The following is a 19,341-nucleotide window of genomic DNA, read 5'->3' on the forward strand; positions in this document are numbered from 1 at the left end:
CTTTTAAACCACCTCTTTCACACTCTGGGGAGTGCACCATCTGGTCTAAGTGACTTATCTCCTTCAGACCTTTTAGTTTCTGAAGAACCTTCTGTCTAGTAGTGGTAACCATACACTTCATGACCCCCGACACCTGGAACTTCCACCATACTGCTAGTGTCTTCCATTGTGAAGACTGGTGCAAAATACTGATTCAGTTTGTCCGTCATTTACTTGTGCCCCAATACTACCTCTCCAGCATCATTTTCCAGTTGTCTGATATCTACTCTTGCCCCTCTTTTACATTTTATATATCTGAAGAAACTTTTGGCTTCCTCTATAATATTATTGGCTAGCTTAACTTCATATTCTATTTTTACCTTCATGACATTTTTAGCCGTCTTCTGTTGACTTTTAAAAGTTTCCCAATCCTCTGACTTCCCACTAATCTTTGCTCTATTATATGCTCTCTCTTTGCCTTTTAGGATGGCTTTGACTTCTCTTGTCAGCCACGGTTGTGTCATCCACCCTTTAGAATACTTCTTCCTCTTAGCGATGTACCTGCCAAAATTCCAGCCATTGCTGCTCTGCTGTCATCCCTGCCAGTGTTCTTTTCCACTCAATTCTGACCAGCTCCTCTCTCATGCCTCTGTAATTCCCTTTACTCCACTGTAACACTGATACAGCTGACTTTAGTGAAGTACTGCATGTCTACCCCATCACTGGTGGAGAAACTGAAGGAGCTGGACTTGGCGCAGATCGCGCTGCTGCCTACACGGAGAGGCATCAGTGCACAAAGGAGGTGTGCGGTATAACAGCAAAGGGTCACTTTAGCAGACATCCCACCCCTCCCGGAAGTTCCGGGAGTCTCCCGCATATTAATAGTGGCTCCCTGATGCCCGCAAATTATATACAATGTCCTGGAAACCAAATTTTTTTGAGAGTGAGAGACCGCCTGAGAGCGACCACGAGAGAGAGAGAGAGAGAGAGAGAGAGAGAGAGAGTGCGCGAGAGTGAGAGAACGCACGCCATGACAGAGTGTTTCAAAATAAGAAAATATAAAACGTACGTCACCCCAGACTACCCTAAAGTGTACCCCTGCCTAATAGGGGTCAAAATAATGACAGTGTTGCTCGCTGCACTGTTTGCAACAGTGACTTTTCTATTGCCCATGGTGGGTTAAGACTGTAAAAGACATGTTGAGGTGAGTTTAACAGGTGTCATTCGTTCATTAGCATAGCTAACGTTATTTAAACTAGCTGGCCAGCTGCTAAGGAGCTACTCTATTGCAGACTTCCCACCTCTCCCGGAAGTCTCCCGTAAATTGATGGAGCTACCTCCCTGAAATGAGTTTTTGCAGGGTGGGATGTCTGCCATAGTCGTTTTTCTTGTGATCGCGAGACCCCGCCGGACATTGTTAATGTGGATGCAGCCGCTCCAACTCACTGACGTATTGGTGTATGACAGTGGCGGAGCCGCGTGGCCTTGATTGTAGTGAAGACTAGACCTCAAGCCACAGTGTTGCCTGTTTACAGCCGCCCAGGAGAGGCAACAAAGTCATTATGCTCCACAGGAAGTGGTGTGGCATGACATCTGAACCAGAATTGGTTCTGCTCCCCAGTGATAACCATCAGAAGACGAGCTGTAACGTGTTCGACTGCAGACTGCTGCAACGTTCATGGACTCAGGGACTTGGATAATATTTGTTTTGTGTGAGTGTATTTTACTCATATCTTCTTTTGTGCTTGCTGTCTTAAATGTGCTATGTGTGCCTTGTGCAGCTCGCCTGAAATTCATAAATTATCTGTATCTTTGGTTACCGGCTGGAACGAAATCTGGAGTGCTACTGAACAGAAATCAGAACTGAGCTTGTCATCCGTAATAGAGTCGTTGATGACTCCATTGGAAGAGAGATCCAGGTCTAGAAACTCAATACGAGCAGTTTTCTCCCAAAATGCTCACTATGAATTAAAAGGATGGTGTGTGAGGTAGATCGAAGCATCTTTGCATCTTGGATAGCAGGTGACAAGATACTCTCAGAATGGGACAAATCAATAAGCTTTAGCAAAGCTGTTCCTCAGGGTCCTGCTCCCAGCCCAGCCCAGCCATATTCTACTGCCTCATTGATAAATTTCCTTCCATCTTAAGGATAGATGTGGGGATGATTGCCGACCTCCACTTGCAAATAAAGTAACTCATGCCAAAGTGCACTATGGTCAACGCAACTTTGAAATAAGGCTGAAAAGTACTTCAATCCACAAATACTGGGCAAAGAGAATCCCCAACAATCTCTGACTATCTATTCTTGACTTTCAAAAGCATTATCATTGGCAAGCTTAAAGCAAAGCAGCAAGTGCTGGAAACAAAACTCTCAACAAGTCAGACAGTATCTTCAGAAAGAGTTAATGTTTCAGATTGAAGATGGCAACCATGGTGCTGCCCTTTCACAGATATCTCCTTTGTTCTATCCATTTCTCTCACTCCCACCTTCTCTGCAACATCAAACCAACTTGTTTTCTCTTCTCTGTAACACACATAAAAGCTGTTGGTGAACGCACATTCACCAGCAACTTCTGATGAACGTCCACCAGCAACTTTTATGTGTGTTGCTTGAAATTCCAGCATCTGCAGATTTCCTCGTGTTTGCGTTCTCTTCTGTGTGTTGGAATCAGTTGTTTATGTTTTTAATAAGGTTTATAACAAGAATAAATTTGCTGTTTTTACTAATAACACAATTTAAATAGTTTAAGCGCGTATATTTTCACGATATGTGGTGTCTGTCTCCACCTATTGGTGGAATAGTGGTATAACAGTTGCATCGTAGTTTATCATTGGCTAGGTCCTTCCTTCCTTCCTTGCGCCCTAAACTCCTGGTGGAGTCGTCAGGGTGCCGTCATGACAAGCTTTCCACCAGTCTGTTCCATCTGTCGCGGTTGTGTGCCAGAGCCTGGGTCACCGCAAGTGTTTTCCCTGTTCATTCTTTAATGTTGTCCATTCATCTTTTCCTCTGTCTACCTTTCCTTCTTTTCCCCTCCACAGTTGCTTGTAGAACGGTCTTTGCAAGGCCACTGGATCTTGTTATGTGGCCGTACCATCTCAGCTTTCTTTTCTGCACCGTTGTGAGTAGGTCTTCATGGGGGCCAAAGTGGTGCTGGTTGGTCTTGCAGACCTGCTCGTTTGTGATGGTCCAGGTATGAGATGCCCAATATGTTGCGACAGCACCTCATTTCCAATGCCTGTATCTTCCTCTGTAGCTCTGCTGTGAGGGTCCATGTCTCACATGCGTACAGGAAGATGGAGAATACCAATGCAGGCAGGAGTCTGATCTTGTACTTCATGGTGATGCTGCTGTCCCTCCATATTGTCTTGAGTTTGGATAGTGCAGTCATTGTCTGTGCGGTTCTTGCCGGGACTTCTGGTCTTGATCCTTCACCACTGATGATTGCCCTCAGGTATCTGAACTGCTGCACTGTCTCAAGTTTCTGACCGTGGACTGAGATGTCTGTTGTGATGGCACCGTTGGCATTTGCCATGAGCTTGGTTTTCTCGGCACTTATTTCCATTCCAAACTTTGTGGAGGCTCTGTCAAGATGGCTGACCAGGTTGGCCAGTTCATCCTCTTTTCCTGCAAGACCATCAATGGCGACAGCAAATCCTAGGTTTGTGATGTTCCCCCTCCGATGCTGACTGTGCCCACATGATCTTCAAGGGCAACACTCATGATTTGTTCCAGGAAGACACTGAAGAGAGTGGGGGAGAGGAGGCAGCCCTGACGGACTCCTACAGAGGTACAGAACCACTCCCCAATGGTGCCCTGAGCGAGCACTGCACTGGTTGCCTTGGCGTAAAGCTGATGGGTTAGCTAGGTATTAGCACGTGATATGGCACATGCTGTGACTGTGTAATTTTTTAATTGGCCCCTTTGTTTATCTTAAGAATTTGCCTTATCCTAAGTATAAAAGTGTCCGACTCCTTCAAAAATTGCCATCTTGTCTTTCTCTTTTCCTGAAGTTCTTTGCTTTAGTTCCATATTCAGGAACAGCTTCTTCCCCTCTGCCAGACAATTCCTAAATAGGCGTTGAACACTACCTCACTTTTTAAAATATGTTATTTCTGTTTTCGCACTATTTTTAATCTATTCGATGTACATATATATACTTGCTGTAATCTATTCATTTATTTATTTCTATATTCTCATGTATTGCATTGTACAGCTGCTGCTAAGTTAACAAGTTTCATAACATGTGCCGTGGATAACAAACCTGATTTGGATTCTGGTGTGCTCTGTATCTGTTCCATGTTTAAAAGTCAAATCAATGATCATGAAGCCACAAGTTTTCAATCATTCTTGGACTTCTAAAAGAACCTGCAGATCAAAAAAATCACCAGATTCCCCCATATGCAACTCTGATAAAGGGATCGCCAACCTGTAATATTAACTGCTTCTCTTTCTGCAGATGCTGCTAGATCTGTAGATCCAGCATTTTCTGTTCCTGAACATTTATGCTTTTCAATGGATTTGTACCTTAACTCCAGTGCATACCATCGATACCAGCAGGCAGGCGAAGGCAGCTCCTATCTGAGAACATAAGGTTGTAAGAAGTTGCACGTCATCCTAACACAAAAATACAACATCATTCCATTTTTTTCTGCTGAATCCAAACCCTAAACTTTCTATCGACGGCTCTTTTGATAGAACTTTCATTGGCCTCTTAACACATTTAGGGATCCATGGATGCATAGTCCAAGGTCCTTTTGTTCATTGGCACCACACTGTCAATTATTGTGTATTCACTTGTCCTAGTGTACGTCCCCAAATTGACATTAGTGATAGGCAAGAAGGCTCCATCCCTAAATTAATTGGTTAAAATAGAATTTTTTTCTGTTTTAATGCTAATGAGGATGTAACCCAGGTTAATTAAACCCAAGGATGTAATATTAAAAAGCTTCACCTGTGGAGGGATGAAAATGAAGATTACCGAATTTATAAAAAGGAACTTAAAGGGAATAAAAAGTTATGCGAGAACAAGGCGTGGCTGGCGCAGCACAGGAAAGCGAGAGAAATGCAGCAAAGTATTAGAACCTAAAAGTATAAACTGTTAAAAATGGAATTAGTAGTGAGTGTCTCTACCTGACTTACTTGAAAACCTCAGGGTGAAACCCCTGGAGGAGAGAGGATAACGATAAAAGATCTATCGAAGCCATGGCCGTAACAAGACAGTATCGGCAGAGACGAGTGTCCAAGATCTCTACCATGTAACCGGGAATTAGTTCTGTTAAATCATACCTCGGGATTTGGTCAGGTTTTTTTGTGTAAGCATTGTGAATTGACTTTCCGTGGATGATCAACTATTTCATCCATTGAAACAAGAAACAAGATGGCGAGCCACCCAAGATGAAGAACCAGTGCAGGAACAAAATGTTTCAGGATTTAATATGGTTGGATGGATAAGTTTATTTTCATTCAGAAGGATCGGATGTACAGGGCCTATCAGTGGCATCAATAGAGCCCTACAAATTAAATAAAAGTGCAGAAAGGATAAGCCGAGCGGCCATTGTCAGGACTAGGCTAGTGGCGAGAGCAGAAGTGCCAGGCTGTGGCTCAGAAGAGGTGTTGGCTCTGTGTCAAGCGTCTGTTTAGATTTCCTTTTTATCTTTTTTTCTCTCTTACTGTACCACTTAAATGGCGGTGGTGTGCTCTTCGTGCCGGATGTCGGAGAAACTGGGAGACCCAGAGTCTGCCAGGGTTCTACATCTGTGTGAAGTGCATCCAGCTGCAGCTCCTTGAAGACCGTGTTAGGGATCTGGAGCGGCAACTGGATGACCTTTGGCTTTTATGGGAGAGTGAGGAGATAATTGATCAAAGTTACAGGACAGGAGTCACCCCGAAGTTGCAGGAGGCGAGTAGCTGGGTGACTTTCAGGAGAAATGGAAATAGGCAGTTAAAGCAGGACACCCTGTGGCCATTCCCCTCAAAAACAACTATACCGCTTTGGATACTTTTGTGGGGGATGACCTCCCGGGAGAATGCCACGGCGACCAGGTTACAGGCACCGAGCTTGGTTCCATGGTACAGAAGGGAGAGAGAGAGAAGAAGGGAGCAGCAGTGATAGGGGACTTGATAGTGAGGGGGACAGGCAGGAGATTCTGTGGATGTGAATGGGACACATGGATGGTATGCTGTCCCCCTGGTGCCAAGGTCAGGGACATCTCCGATCCCATCCATAACATTTTGGACAGGGAGGGGGAGCAGACAGATGTCTTAGTACGTATTGGTACCAACGACATAGGAAGGAAAAGCAAAGAGGTCCTGAAAAGAGAATTTAGGGAGCTAGGTAGAAAGCTGAGAAGCAAGACCTCCCCCCCCCCCCCACCCCTGGATAGTAATTCCTGGATTGCTGCCTGTGCCATGTGGCAGTGAGGGTAGAAACAGGATGATTTGGCAGATAAATGCTTGGCTGAGAAGCTGGTGCTGGGGGCAGGGCTTCAGGTTCTTGGATCTTTGGGATTCTTCTGGGGGAAATATGACCTGTTCAAAAGTGATAGGTTGCACCTGAACCCAAGGGGGACAAATATTCTTGCGGGCAGGTTTGTTAGGGCTGTTGGGGAGGGTTTAAACTAATTTGGCAGTGGTGTGGAAACCACAGTGAAGGGACTCAGAAAAGGATGGATGGTAAAAAAGTAAAATTAGCGTGCAGTCAGAATGTCAGGAAGGGCAGGCAGGTGATGGGACTTAGTTGCAGTCAGCAGGGTGAGTATCAAATAATTAAAGATGCAGTATCTGGAAAGATAACAAATACAGTACTCAAGGTGTTGTATCTAAATGCATGTGGTATAAGAAATAAGGTGGATGATGTTGTTGCACTATTACAGATTGCCAGGCACGATGTTGTGGTCATCACTGAATCGTGGCTGAAGGATGGTTGCAGTTGGGAGCTGAATGTCCAAGGTTACACGTTATATCGGAGGGATAGGAAGGTAGGCAGAGGGGGAGGCGTGGCTCTGCTGGTAAAGAATGGCATCAAATCTGTAGAAAGATGTGACATAGGATCGGAAGATGTTGAATTCTTGTGGGTTGAGTTAAGAAACTGCAAGGGTAAAAGAACCCTGATGGCATTTATATACAGGCCTCCCAACAGTATCTGGGAGGTCGATCACAGATTACAACAGGAAATAGAAAAGGCGTATCAAAAGGGCAGTGTTATGATAGTCATTAGAGATTTTAACGTGCAAGTTGTTTGGGAAAATCAAGTTGGTAATGGAACTCAAGAGAGTGAGTTTGTTGAATGCCTAAGAGATGGCTTTTTAGAGCAGTTTGTCGTTAAGCCTACTAGGGGATCAGCTATACTGGATTGGGTGATACGTAATGAACTGGAGGTGATTAGGGAGTTTAAGGTAAAAGAACCCTCAGGAACCAGTGATCACAATACGATTGAGTTCAACTTGAAATTTGATAGGGAGAAAGTAAAATCTGATGTAACAGTATTTCAGTGGAGTAAGGAAAATTACAATGGTACAAGAGAGGAGCTGGCCAAAGCAAATCAGAATGAGCTGCTGGCAGGGATGTCAGCAGAGCAGCAATGGCGTGAGTTTCTGGGAAAAATGAGGAAGGTGCAGGGCATGTGTATTCCAAAATGAAGAAATACTCAAATTTAAAATAGTACAGCTGTGGCTGACAAGGGAAGTAGAAACTATTGTAAAAGCAAAAGAGAGGCCATACAGCAAAGCAAAAATTAGTGGGAAGATAGAGGATTGGGAAATTTTTAAAAACCTACAGAGAGCAACGAAAAAAAAATCATTAGAAGGGAAAAGATGAAATATGAAAGCAAGCTAGCAAATAATATCAAAGTGGACAGTAAGAGTTTTTTCAAGTTTGTTAAAAATAGAAGAGATATGAGGGTGACATAGGACCACTAGAAAATGAGGCAGGAGAAATAATAATGAGGGACAAGGAGATGGCTGATGACACTGTGGAAGACACTAGCAGTGTGCCTGATGTTGTAGTGTGTGAAGGAAGAGAAGTGGGTGCAGTTACTATTACAAGAGAGAAGGTGCTCAAAAAGCTGAAAGACCTAAAAGTACAAAAGTCACCCGGACCAGATGAACTGCACCCTCAGGTTCTAAAAGAGATAGCATTAGAGATTGTGTTGGCATTAGAAATGATCTTTCAGAAATCATTGGACTCTGACATGGCGCCAGAGGTCTGGAAAATTGCAAATGTCACTTCACTCTTTAAGAAAGGAGGAAGGCAGCAAAAAGGAAATTATAGACCAGTTAGCCTGACCTCAGTGGTTGGGAAGATCTTAGAGTCAATTGTTAAGGATTAGGTGATGAAGTACTTGGTGACATAGGACAAGATAGTACAAAGTCAGCATGGTACCCTTCAGGGAAAATCCTGCCTGATGACCCTGTTGGAATTCTTTGAGGAGATTACAAGTAGGATAGATAAAGGGGATGTAGTGGATGTTGTATATTTGGACTTGCAGAAGGCCTTTGCCAAGATGCCACACATGAGGCTGCATACCAAGTTAAGAGCCCATGGTATTACAGGAAAGTTACTAACATGGTTAGAGCAATGGCTGATTGATAGGAGGCAGCAAATGGGAATAAAAGGATCCTTTTCTGGTTGGCTGCCAATGACTAGTGGTGTTCCGCAGGGGTCGGTGTTGGGAGCATTTCTTTTTGTACTGTATATAAATAATTTAGATGATGAAATAGATGGCTTTGTTGCCAAGTTTGCAGATGATGTGAAGATTGGTGGAGGGCAGGTAGTGTTGAGGAAACAGGTAGGATGCAGAAGGACTTAGACAGATCAGGAGAATGGGCAAGAAAGTTGCAAATGAAATACAATGTTAGAAAATGCATGATCATGCACTTTGGTAGTAGAAATAAACGTGTGGACTATTTCCTAAACGGGGAGAAAATCCAAAAATCGGGGATGCAAAGGGACTTGGGAGACCTTGTGCAGAACACCCTAAAGGTTAACTTGCAGGTCGAGTCGGTGGTGAGGAAGGCAAATGCCATGTTAGCATTCATTACAGTAGATCTAGAATGCAAGAACAAAGATGTGATGCTGAGGCTTTATAAGGCACTGGTGAGGCCTCACCTTCAGTATTGTGAACAGTTTTGGGCTCCTCATCTTAGAAAAGATGTGCTGGCATTGGAGAGGGTCCAGAGGAGGTTCACAAAGATGATTCCAGGAATGAAAGAGTTATCATACAAAGAATGTTTGAAGGCTCTGGGTCTGTACTCACTGGAATTCAGAAAGACAAGGGGGGATCTTATTGAAACCTTTTGAATGTTGAAAGGCCTAGACAGAGTAGATGTAGAAAGGATGTTTCCCATGGTGGGAGAGTCTAGGACAAGAGGGCACAGCCTCAGGATAGAGAGGCGCCCTTTCAAAACAGAGAAGCGGAGAAATTTCTTTAGCCAAAGGGTGGTGAATTTGTGGAATTTATTACCATGTGCCGCTGTGGAGCAGAGGTCGTTGGGTGCATTTAAGGCAGAGATTGATAGGTTCTTGATTGGACATGGCATCAAAGGATACGGGGAGAAGGCCAGGAACTGGGGTTGAGGAGGAGAAAAAAAAGGATCAGCCATGACTGAATGGTGGAGCAGACTTGATAGGCCAGATGGCCTAATTCTGCTCCTACGTCTTATGGTCTTATGATCTGAACTTGATTTTCTGCAGGAACTGATTATTTGCGCAAAGACTGATAAGTTACTGAATGAGATTTACTTTGTTTAACAGTTGTGATTTCGGAGAATTGTTATGAAAGGAGAAGGTAGTATAGATACATAATTTTAGAATTTGTAGAAATGCTGACTTGAACTGAAACTGAAGTTAACCATGATACTTAAGAATAGAAATTCAATTGGTTTTCTAATTAGGGATAAATAAAAGGGAAAGGTTTGTCTGTAAACCTTCAACTAGGGAATAACACTAGATCTTGTTAGCTAGAGAAATTGGAGTAACGAAGGTTATTCTAATGAATACCACTAATTCTAACTGAACAGGAATTAGGTTTTTGTTGATATCTGAGATTTGGAATATAAACAGAATGTTGGAATTTTGAAGTGTTCTTACTCATGTAAACATTTTTATGTCTTTTTCTTATATAAACAAAAATTGTCTCCCAAAGTTTGTGTTTCTATTCACTGCCTCCTTCTGATATCTAGAGCTTCTGATGGCCTAAAAGCACTTAGTGTCGTGCTACGTAATTTGATTTTTCTCATAAAGAGTGCGGCAACCATTCACATGAGATAGGACAACACGGGTGTTACAAGGAGTCTTTCTTCTTGCCTTGAAATATTCGGGAAGGTCATCAGAGGATTGCTCAGTATTGATCATAACCACTCAAAACAGACACAGAGTTTCCTGAATTTTAATGAAGCAAATACAATGTAAATACGGATATCAGTATTTGCTGTTACGGTATTCATGATTGGATCATTAATAAAATAATTGTTGTTTTATCTTAATGCCTGTGTTGACCTTTTCTCTTCAATACGGGCTGGAAGTCCACCAGGAATTGTCAATATCATTCCTGGTTTTGGACCAACTGCAGGCGCGGCTATTGCCTCCCGTATGGACGTAGATAAAGTTACATTTACAGGATCCACGGAGATCAGTTTGGAAACACTTTAAGATTAACATAGGGGATTCTGGGTGGTTACTTCCCTTTTGTCATCTTACGTATTTCCTGTGTGGCCTTAAATTTTGTAGTTTTTTTTAAATTTTATTCTGTTTTGCTTTTTATAACCACTTTATGTCAATAATCCTATTTTTTCTTGTTGCTGTGTCTATTCATGGGTTTGAGGTTTATTGTGGTTTTTTTTAATATATATTTTCCGGCTTTTGTTCTGTTCTGTGTGTATTTTAATTGAGCTAACTTTTTTTTACTTACTTTTTTACTGTTTTACAATTAGCTGATCCTTTTCATATTTATACCTTTTTTTTTAGGGAGCGTATACCGGAAGCCATGGGGGTAGTTTTAGCGCTTGCTTCTTTCTGGCGGGTCTGCTTTAGATTTTGCCTTGGGGTTTTGGGGCGGGGTGGTGGGAGGGGCTTCACGTTTTAGTTTGTTTCTCTTTGGGCTATATACATTATTGAAGTACTGGTTGCGTCCTTTTTCCCGGTATCTTTTGTATGTTCTGTTTCCTCTCCGGGTTTGTGGGTCGCGCCTATCGTCAATCCTCCTTGTTGGGGGTTGACTTTAGGATTTATGGAGTCTATTATTAATTTTGTCTCCTGGAATACTAATGGTTTTAATCATCCTATTAAAAGGAAAAAAGTTTTTAAAGTGTTCCGGAGACTTAAAGCACAAATTTTATTTTTACAAGAGACCCATGTACGGAGGGGGGACAGACTACGTTTTTTCAAATTCTGGAAGGGACAACAGTTTCATTCGAACTCCAATGCTAAGATTCGAGGCGTCTCTATTTTTATAGATTCCTCAGTTACTTTTATACAACAGGATATTATCTCTGATCCGAATGGTAGATTTTTATTGGTTAGTGGTTTACTATTTAATAAAAAAGTAGTTTTGGTTAATGTTTATGCTCCTAATATGGATTGTCCGGAATTTTATAAATCATTGTTTGATCAGTTTCCGAATTTGAACGAGTTTTCATTGATTTGGGGCGGAGATCTTAATACCTGTTTGTCTCCAGCTTTGGACCGTTCGGCTCCTTTACGGACTTTACCTAATAAATCTGCAAATCTGATTAATTTTTTCCTTTCTGATTCTGGGTCGACGGACATTTGGCGTTTTCTGCATCCTCAGGAAAAAGATTTTTCCTTCTTTACACATGTTCATCATTCCTATTCAAGAATTGATTATTTTTTCATTGATTCTCGTCTTATTCCTTCAGTGATTAAATGTGATTATGATTCTATAACCATTTCGGATCATGCTCCACTTAAGCTTTCTATTAAAATTATGGCCAATATACCAAATAATAGACAATGGCGTTTTAATTCGCTGTTGCTTCAGGACTCGGACTTTGTTAATTTTATGAATGAACAGATTGAGCTTTTTTTTACAATTAACCATACAGAAGATATTTCGGTTAACACTCTTTGGGACACTTTTAAAGCCTATATTCGGGGTCAGATTATTTCGTATTCTGTTGCTTTGAGGAAGAAACAGAAGCAGGAGGAGATGGCAATTGTGGACAAGATTAAAGAAATTGATAAGAAATATGTTATGGCTCCTTCTGAGGAGTTATACAAACAAAGAACTGAACTTCAAATGGAACACAGTTTACTACTCTTGTCCTCGATTGTAAACCAATTAAAGAAAACAAGAAGTGACTTTTATGTTCACAGTGACAAAATTGGCAAGCTGCTGGCTAATCAATTGAAATCTAATTATGTTAAATCTCAAATCAATCAGATTTATAACCAAAATGATCGATTGATACTGGATCATGTGGGGATTAATCAAACCTTTTGTGATTTTTATTCTTCTTTATATCAATCAGAGTCTCCTCGAGATTCTAAATATATGAATGATTTTTTAGATAAGTTAGACTTCCCTCAGATTTCACAGGATATGTCTTCTTCATTAGATACTTCCATTACAATGGATGAGATTAAGAATGTTATTTTTTCTATGAATCTGGGGAAAGCTCCTGGCCCTGATGGGTTTACCGTTGAATTTTATAAATGTTTTGCTTCTTTATTGATTCCTTGGCTCTGTAGGGTTTTTGAGGCTTCTTTGAAACTTGGTAAACTTCCTGAATCTTTTAATAGAGCATCAATTTCTCTAATACTAAAGAAGGATAAAGACCCTGCTCAATGTGCATCTTATAGACCAATATCTTTATTAAATGTTGATTCTAAAGTTTTTTCTAAGTTATTAGCAAATAGACTAGAAAAAGTACTTCCTTCTATTATTTCGGAAGACCAAACGGGTTTTATTAAAGGTCGTTACTCTTTTTATAATATTCGTACATTGTTAAATATCGTTTATACTCCCTCACAAAATGTTCCTGAGTGTGTTATTTCTTTAGATGCCGAGAAAGCTTTTGATAGAGTAGAATGGCCTTATTTATTTAAGGTGCTTGAAATGTTTAATTTTACCTTGAAATTTATATCCTGGATTAAACTGTTATATCACTCCCCTGTAGCCTCGGTTCGTACTAACTCTTTAAACTCACCTTTTTTTCCTCTCTTTCGTGGTACTCGACAAGGCTGTCCTCTTAGTCCCCTATTATTTGATATTGCATTAGAACCTCTTGCAATTGCTATTCGAGAATCTTCAAATATTACTGGGATAACTCGGGGATTAAAGTCCCATAAATTATCACTCTATGCTGATGATTTACTTTTATATATTTCTAATCCTGAGAGATCCATTCCTGCTGTTTTAGAGTTATTAGTACAATTTGGTCTTTTCTCAGGTTATAAATTAAATCTTAGTAAGAGTGAACTTTTTCCGATTAATTAACATCTTCCCTTATATTATAAATTTCCATTTAAATTGATTAATAATTACTTTTCATATCTTGGGATTAAAATTACTTGTAAATACAAAGATTTATTTAAGACTAACTTTTTACCATTAATAGACCATATTACTCAACTTTCATCTAAATGGTTTCCCTTATATTTAACTTTGATTGGTCGTATTAATGCAGTTAAGATGTTTTTTTTGCCAAAATTTTTATATGTGTTTCAGGCATTACCAATTTTCGTTCCTAAATCTTTTTTTGATAAAGTTGACTCTAAAATTTCTTCATTTATTTGGCAGAATAAGAATCCGAGACTGGGTAAAATACATTTACAGAAAGCTAAGAGAGTTGGAGGTTTAGCATTACCTAACTTTAGATTCTATTATTGGGCTATTAATATTCGACATATGAAATTTTGGTTACTTGACCAGGACATACTATCTATTCCTAAATGGGTAGCATTGGAACTACAATCTGTTCAGGGTTATACACTTGGCTCTATTTTAGGCTCCTCTCTCCCTTTTGATTCGAAACGTCTTAAGCAGGTCTCTAACCCGATAGTTAAATATGCTTTGCGCATTTGGTTTCAATTCAGAAAATTTTTTGATCTTAATCAATTCGGGTTAGCGATTCCTATTTTAGGTAACATATTTTTTCTTCCCTCTTTTACGGATCGCGCTTTTCAAACTTGGAAGACTAAGGGTATTTTACGGTTTTTGGATTTATTTTTAGATGGTTCCCTTATGTCTTTTGAACAATTATCTAATAAATATAACTTATCAAGAATACATTTTTTTAGATATTTACAAGTTAGAAATTTCCTAAGTACTATACTTTCTTCCTTTCCAATGCTTCCTCCTACATATATTTTAGATTCGATAATTAACCTTAATCCATGTCAGAAAGGTGCATCGGCTATGATTTATAATATTATTATGAAACTTAGGAAAGCTCCACTTGATAAGATTAGGGTAGATTGGGAACAGGAATTGGAGCTTACCATTTCTGTGGATGACTGGGGGCAGATTTTACAATTAGTTAATACTTCCTCTATTTGTGCTAAACATTCCCTAATTCAATTTAAAGTGGTTCATAGAGCACATATGTCCAAAGATAAGTTAGCGCGTTTTTACTCGCATATTAATCCTTTCTGTGATAGATGTTCGGGGCAGATAGCCTCTTTAACTCATATGTTTTGGTCTTGCCCTACTTTGGAAACTTTTTGGAGAGATATTTTCAATATTATTTCTAAGGTATTAAATATAGATATCTCTCCTCACCCTATTACTGCTATCTTTGGACTACCTAAAATTTCTAGTAATCTTTCCCCTTCAGCCCGTAGAATGATTGCATTTCTTACTTTAATGGCGAAAAGATGTATTTTACAACATTGGAAAGAGCTTAATGCTCCAACTACCTTTTTTTGGTTTTCTCAGACGATTTTATGTTTGAATTTGGAGAAAATTAGAAGTAACCTTTATGATTCTTCATTTAAATTTGAACAGATTTGGGGACCTTTTATTCGATATTTTCATTTAATGTAATATTTACCCTTCTTGTTTTTTTTTCACTGTTTTTAATGGAGGTCGGGATTGAGGACGTGATTTTAAGTTTAACTCTGTTTGGTTTCAAGTTAGCCCATTGCTTTGCTTTGCTTTTAGTTAGCTGCACGGTGGGTTTTTTTTTGGGGTTTTTTTTTCTTTTTTTTCCATTGATATATATAAAATTTAGTATACTATTATGTTATCTTGGTTTCTTATGCTTAAATTACATTGTTTGTAGTATTTTCTTTTTGGTATTGATATCTTTTGGAATTTTATTATACTTTAACATTGTATTAATGTTTATATGGCTTACCTTTTTTGTATACTTACTCAATAAAAAGATTTTAAAAAAAAGATTAACATAGAATTTTAGAAAAGATTCAAAGTTGAAAGTAAATTTTATTATCAAAGTACATATATGTCACCATATACAACCCTGAGATTCATTTTCTTGCGCATACACTCAACAAATCTATAGAATAATAACTATAACCTAATCAAAGGGAGACCACCCAACCAGGGTGTTCAACCAGAGTGTAGAGGACAGCAAATTACACAAATACAAAAAGAGGAAACAATAATAATAAATAAATAAGCAATAAATTTTGAAGCAGATAAGAAATATGCAGCTTGAACCTTACCATCATTTTAAGATCCTGACTGAATATTTTTAATATCTTGACCATTTCCTTATTTCTCCATGATGTCTCCTATCTTTACTCTTAAGGTGCACTTTCACCCACTTGATTTTTTGACATACCCTTGAAAGTCGTTTAGTCTCTCATAAATCCCTTTCAAATTCTCATTACATCTTCTCTCAAAAATTATCCATTCTGTTTCCATTCTTGTCACCTTTCTTAGCAAACAAATTTCTGCAGTCAATACTTGTAGATAGATAAATGGTTTATAACTGACTGCTTAAACAATCCTCATCGAGGGATCGGAAGTGGAAAGGGTGAGCAATTTCAAGTTCCTGGGTGTGAACATCTCTGAGAGTCTATCGATGCAGCTACAAAGAAGGTACAACAGTGGCTATATTTCATTAGGAGTTTGTGGAGATTTGCTGTGTCACGTAAGACACTTGGAAATTTCTACAGGTGTACCTCTGGGAGAATTCTAACCGGCTGCATCAGTGTCTGGTATGGTGGGGAGGAGGGTGTACTACTGCACAGGATCGAAATAGGTGGTAAACCCAGTATGCTCCATCATGGACAGTAGCCTCCATAATATCCAGGACATCTTCAAGGAGGATTGACTCAAAAAGTTGGCATCCGAAATTGAGGACCCCCATCACCCAGGACAGGCCCTCTTCTCAGTGCTACCATCAGGGAGGAGGTACAGGAACCTGAAGATTCAGGAACAGCTTCTTTCCCTCTGCCATCAGATTTCTGAATGGACGTTGAACACATGAACACTACCTCACTCCTTTTTGTACTATTTAATTTAACTTTTTAAATATAAATATATATATATATATATACATATACAGTGTACTACTTACTGTAATTTAATTTTTTTTATTGTTATGAACTGTACTGCCACTGCATAACAACAGCTTTTACGATGTATGCCGGTGATATTAAACCTGATTCTGATTCTGAGCAGACACGCTGCAAAACACTTTGGGAAATAAATACAAAACATCCTGAAACTGTCCAGATGGGCACGGGGTGTCAATGCGGATTTAAGCCATGCTGGTAGCACCTCTGCTCTACAAGCTAATTAACATTAATCTGTGCAGCCCAACATGAACAGTACAATTGAGTACCTGCCATCTCAACTAGGAGCTCCAAATGTCAGAAGCCAGTACCATTTTAAAGTTAGCCTGTGCTACTTGAAACTCATCTACACTTTCTAAAAGAGTACACGCACCAACAACAGATAAACTACAGTTAGTTTGTGCCAAAGCCTTGAAACCAAGATAGTTTCTTCACCTGCCAACTATTCCCTGGTGATTCCAGTAATTTCAGTGATCTCTAGAAACACAAAACGTTTCTAGAATTGTAGCCATCAGGTTGACTATGGTTAATCCTCTCTTCGTGCTGGTGTGCTGCTTCTGTCACCATGAGCAACAGGGTTTAAACTAAACTGTTGACAACCAAGTGAATGCACTGTTATCAAAATAGCATGATATACTGATACAATATAATCTGTCTGTGTATCTCTGTTCAAATGCTTTTTTTGTATATTAATGTTAAGAGATTTCAAGTGTTACACAAGTTCAGAAGCTGATACTATGCTGAGGTAATTTAGAACATCTATAAATAAATTTGCTAGAATGAAAGAAAGTGATAACTGTAGTCTTGTATTGCTCAATGTGTAACATATTGTTTCTTGAATTATGTTTCTTGAACAATTATTATACTTATTTTTTAAAAATCTTCTTTGAGCAGAAGTTTTAAATCTTTTTTTTTTGTGATCTCTTGTAGATTGGCCATCTGATCCAGCAGGCTGCAGGAAGAAGGTGACATTGGAGCTGGGTGGGAAAAGTCCTAACATTATATTTTCTGATGCTGATGGTAAGAAGTGCTACGTAACTTGCAAATTGCACAATTTCACCTTAGTGATTACATTGGATCAGTGTGTAGGAAGGAGGGAGAAAAAATCATATTCAGTCTCATTCTGCCTTTTTTCAGTGTTAAAGCCAAATAAGTTTACAATAAACTTTGTCAGGGTAAAAGCTGTAACAGTAAGTCTGCTGTAAAGGGAAATATGCTCAACATTTAGCTGGTCAGCAGCACCTGTGAAGGCAGAAACAGTGTTTCGTGGCCTTTCTAATAAAAAGTGATCAATCTGAAATGTTAACAAAGCTTTGTGTGCAAATACATTTTAAAATATTTAATGTTGTGTTTTTCAAATGAAAAATAAAGATGAAAATTTCTCTTTGCTTTCTCTTCTAAAACTTCCTGAGCCCCTAATGTAATTATTTGAATCTGGTCCTAAGTAAAGATCCATTCTGAAAAGCGACATTTATTCCCTGCTTTTGTAAGGTGTTAGCAGTCTGAAGGAAAATTAGAAGGTAACTGAGCTTGGAAAAGGTCTTGCTAGATTCTGTAAACTAAAATCTTACTTGTTATGTGTTTCATTCATTCAGTGGAAAATGACAATTGTTTTCAGTTTTCTTCCCTCCTAGCAAATGTTTATTTAAAAATATTCAAACTGATTTTACTCCATTCTCCAGTGAACCATGCAGTTGAGGAGGCCCATACAGCTCTGTTCTTTAACCAAGGGCAATGCTGCTGTGCTGGATCACGCACGTATGTTCAAGAATCTGTGTACGACGAATTTGTAGAGAAGAGCGTGGAAAGGGCAAAACTTCGTACTGTGGGAAATCCATTTGACGCCAAGAATGAGCAAGGAGCACAGGTAACACAAGAGATTCTGCAGATGCTGGAAATCCAAAGCAACACACACAACATTCTGGAGGAACTCAGCAGGTCAGGCAACATCTATGGAAATGAATAGGCAGTTGATGTTTCCAGCCAAGACTCTTCTTTAAAGGGAATCAACAACTAGTTTCAACAATTTGTTATAAAACTGTAACACCATCAGAGATAGGAGCAGAATTAGGCCATTTGTCCCATCGAGTCTGCTCTGTCATTTCATCATGTTTGATCCATTTTTCGTCTCAACCCCCATCTCCTGCCTTCTCCCTAAATCACTTCATGCACTGCTCATTCAAGAATCTATAAACCTCTGCCTTACATATACATAAAGACTTCACCCCCACACTGCCTGTGGTGACAAATTCCACAGATTCAACGCTCTCTGGCTAAAGAAATTCCTTCTCATCTCTGTTCCAAAACGATGTCCCTCTATTCTGAGGCTGTGTCCTCTGGTCTTAGACGCTGTCACCAAAGGAAACATCCTCTCCACATCCAACTGTCAAGGCCTTGAGCCATTTGATAGGATGCCCTGAGGTCACCCCTCATTCTTCTGAATTCTAGTGATTACAGGCCCAGATCCATCAAACGCTCTTCATATGACAAGCCATTCAATCTCAGAATTATTTTCATGAACTTCCTTAGAACCCTCTCCGGTTTCAAAACTGCTCACAATACTCCAAGTGAGGCCTCACCAGTGCTTTATAAAGTCTCAACATCACATCCTTGCTTTTATTTTCATGTCCTCTTGAAATGAATGCTAACATTGCATTTGCCTTCCTCACCACAGACTCAACCTGCAAATTTACTTTTAGGGAACCCTGCACAAGGACTCCTAAGTCCCTTTGTAGTCGAGCCTTTTATTCCTTCTACCAAAGTGCATGACCATTCATTTCACAATACTGTATTCCATCTGCCATTTCTTTGTCCATTCTTATAATCTAGGTCTATCTGTAGCCTCTCTACTTCCTCAAAAC

General features: G+C 39.6%; 1 protein-coding gene across 1 annotated transcript in view; it reads left to right on the forward strand.

Annotated features, from left to right (window-relative positions):
• Positions 1-686: 686 nt before the first annotated feature.
• Positions 687-19,341, forward strand: part of LOC134338393 (aldehyde dehydrogenase, mitochondrial-like) — a 66,386-nt gene continuing 47,731 nt past the window's right edge. Inside the window, exons 1-5 of the mRNA XM_063034185.1 lie at positions 687-781; positions 10,501-10,610; positions 14,534-14,542; positions 17,411-17,500; positions 18,163-18,347. Of these exons, the coding sequence (XP_062890255.1) occupies positions 687-781; positions 10,501-10,610; positions 14,534-14,542; positions 17,411-17,500; positions 18,163-18,347 (489 nt within the window). The remainder of the gene's footprint in view (positions 782-10,500; positions 10,611-14,533; positions 14,543-17,410; positions 17,501-18,162; positions 18,348-19,341) is intronic.

This window comes from Mobula hypostoma, chromosome 27 (assembly GCF_963921235.1).
Source record: "Mobula hypostoma chromosome 27, sMobHyp1.1, whole genome shotgun sequence".
NCBI lineage: Eukaryota > Metazoa > Chordata > Chondrichthyes > Myliobatiformes > Myliobatidae > Mobula > Mobula hypostoma.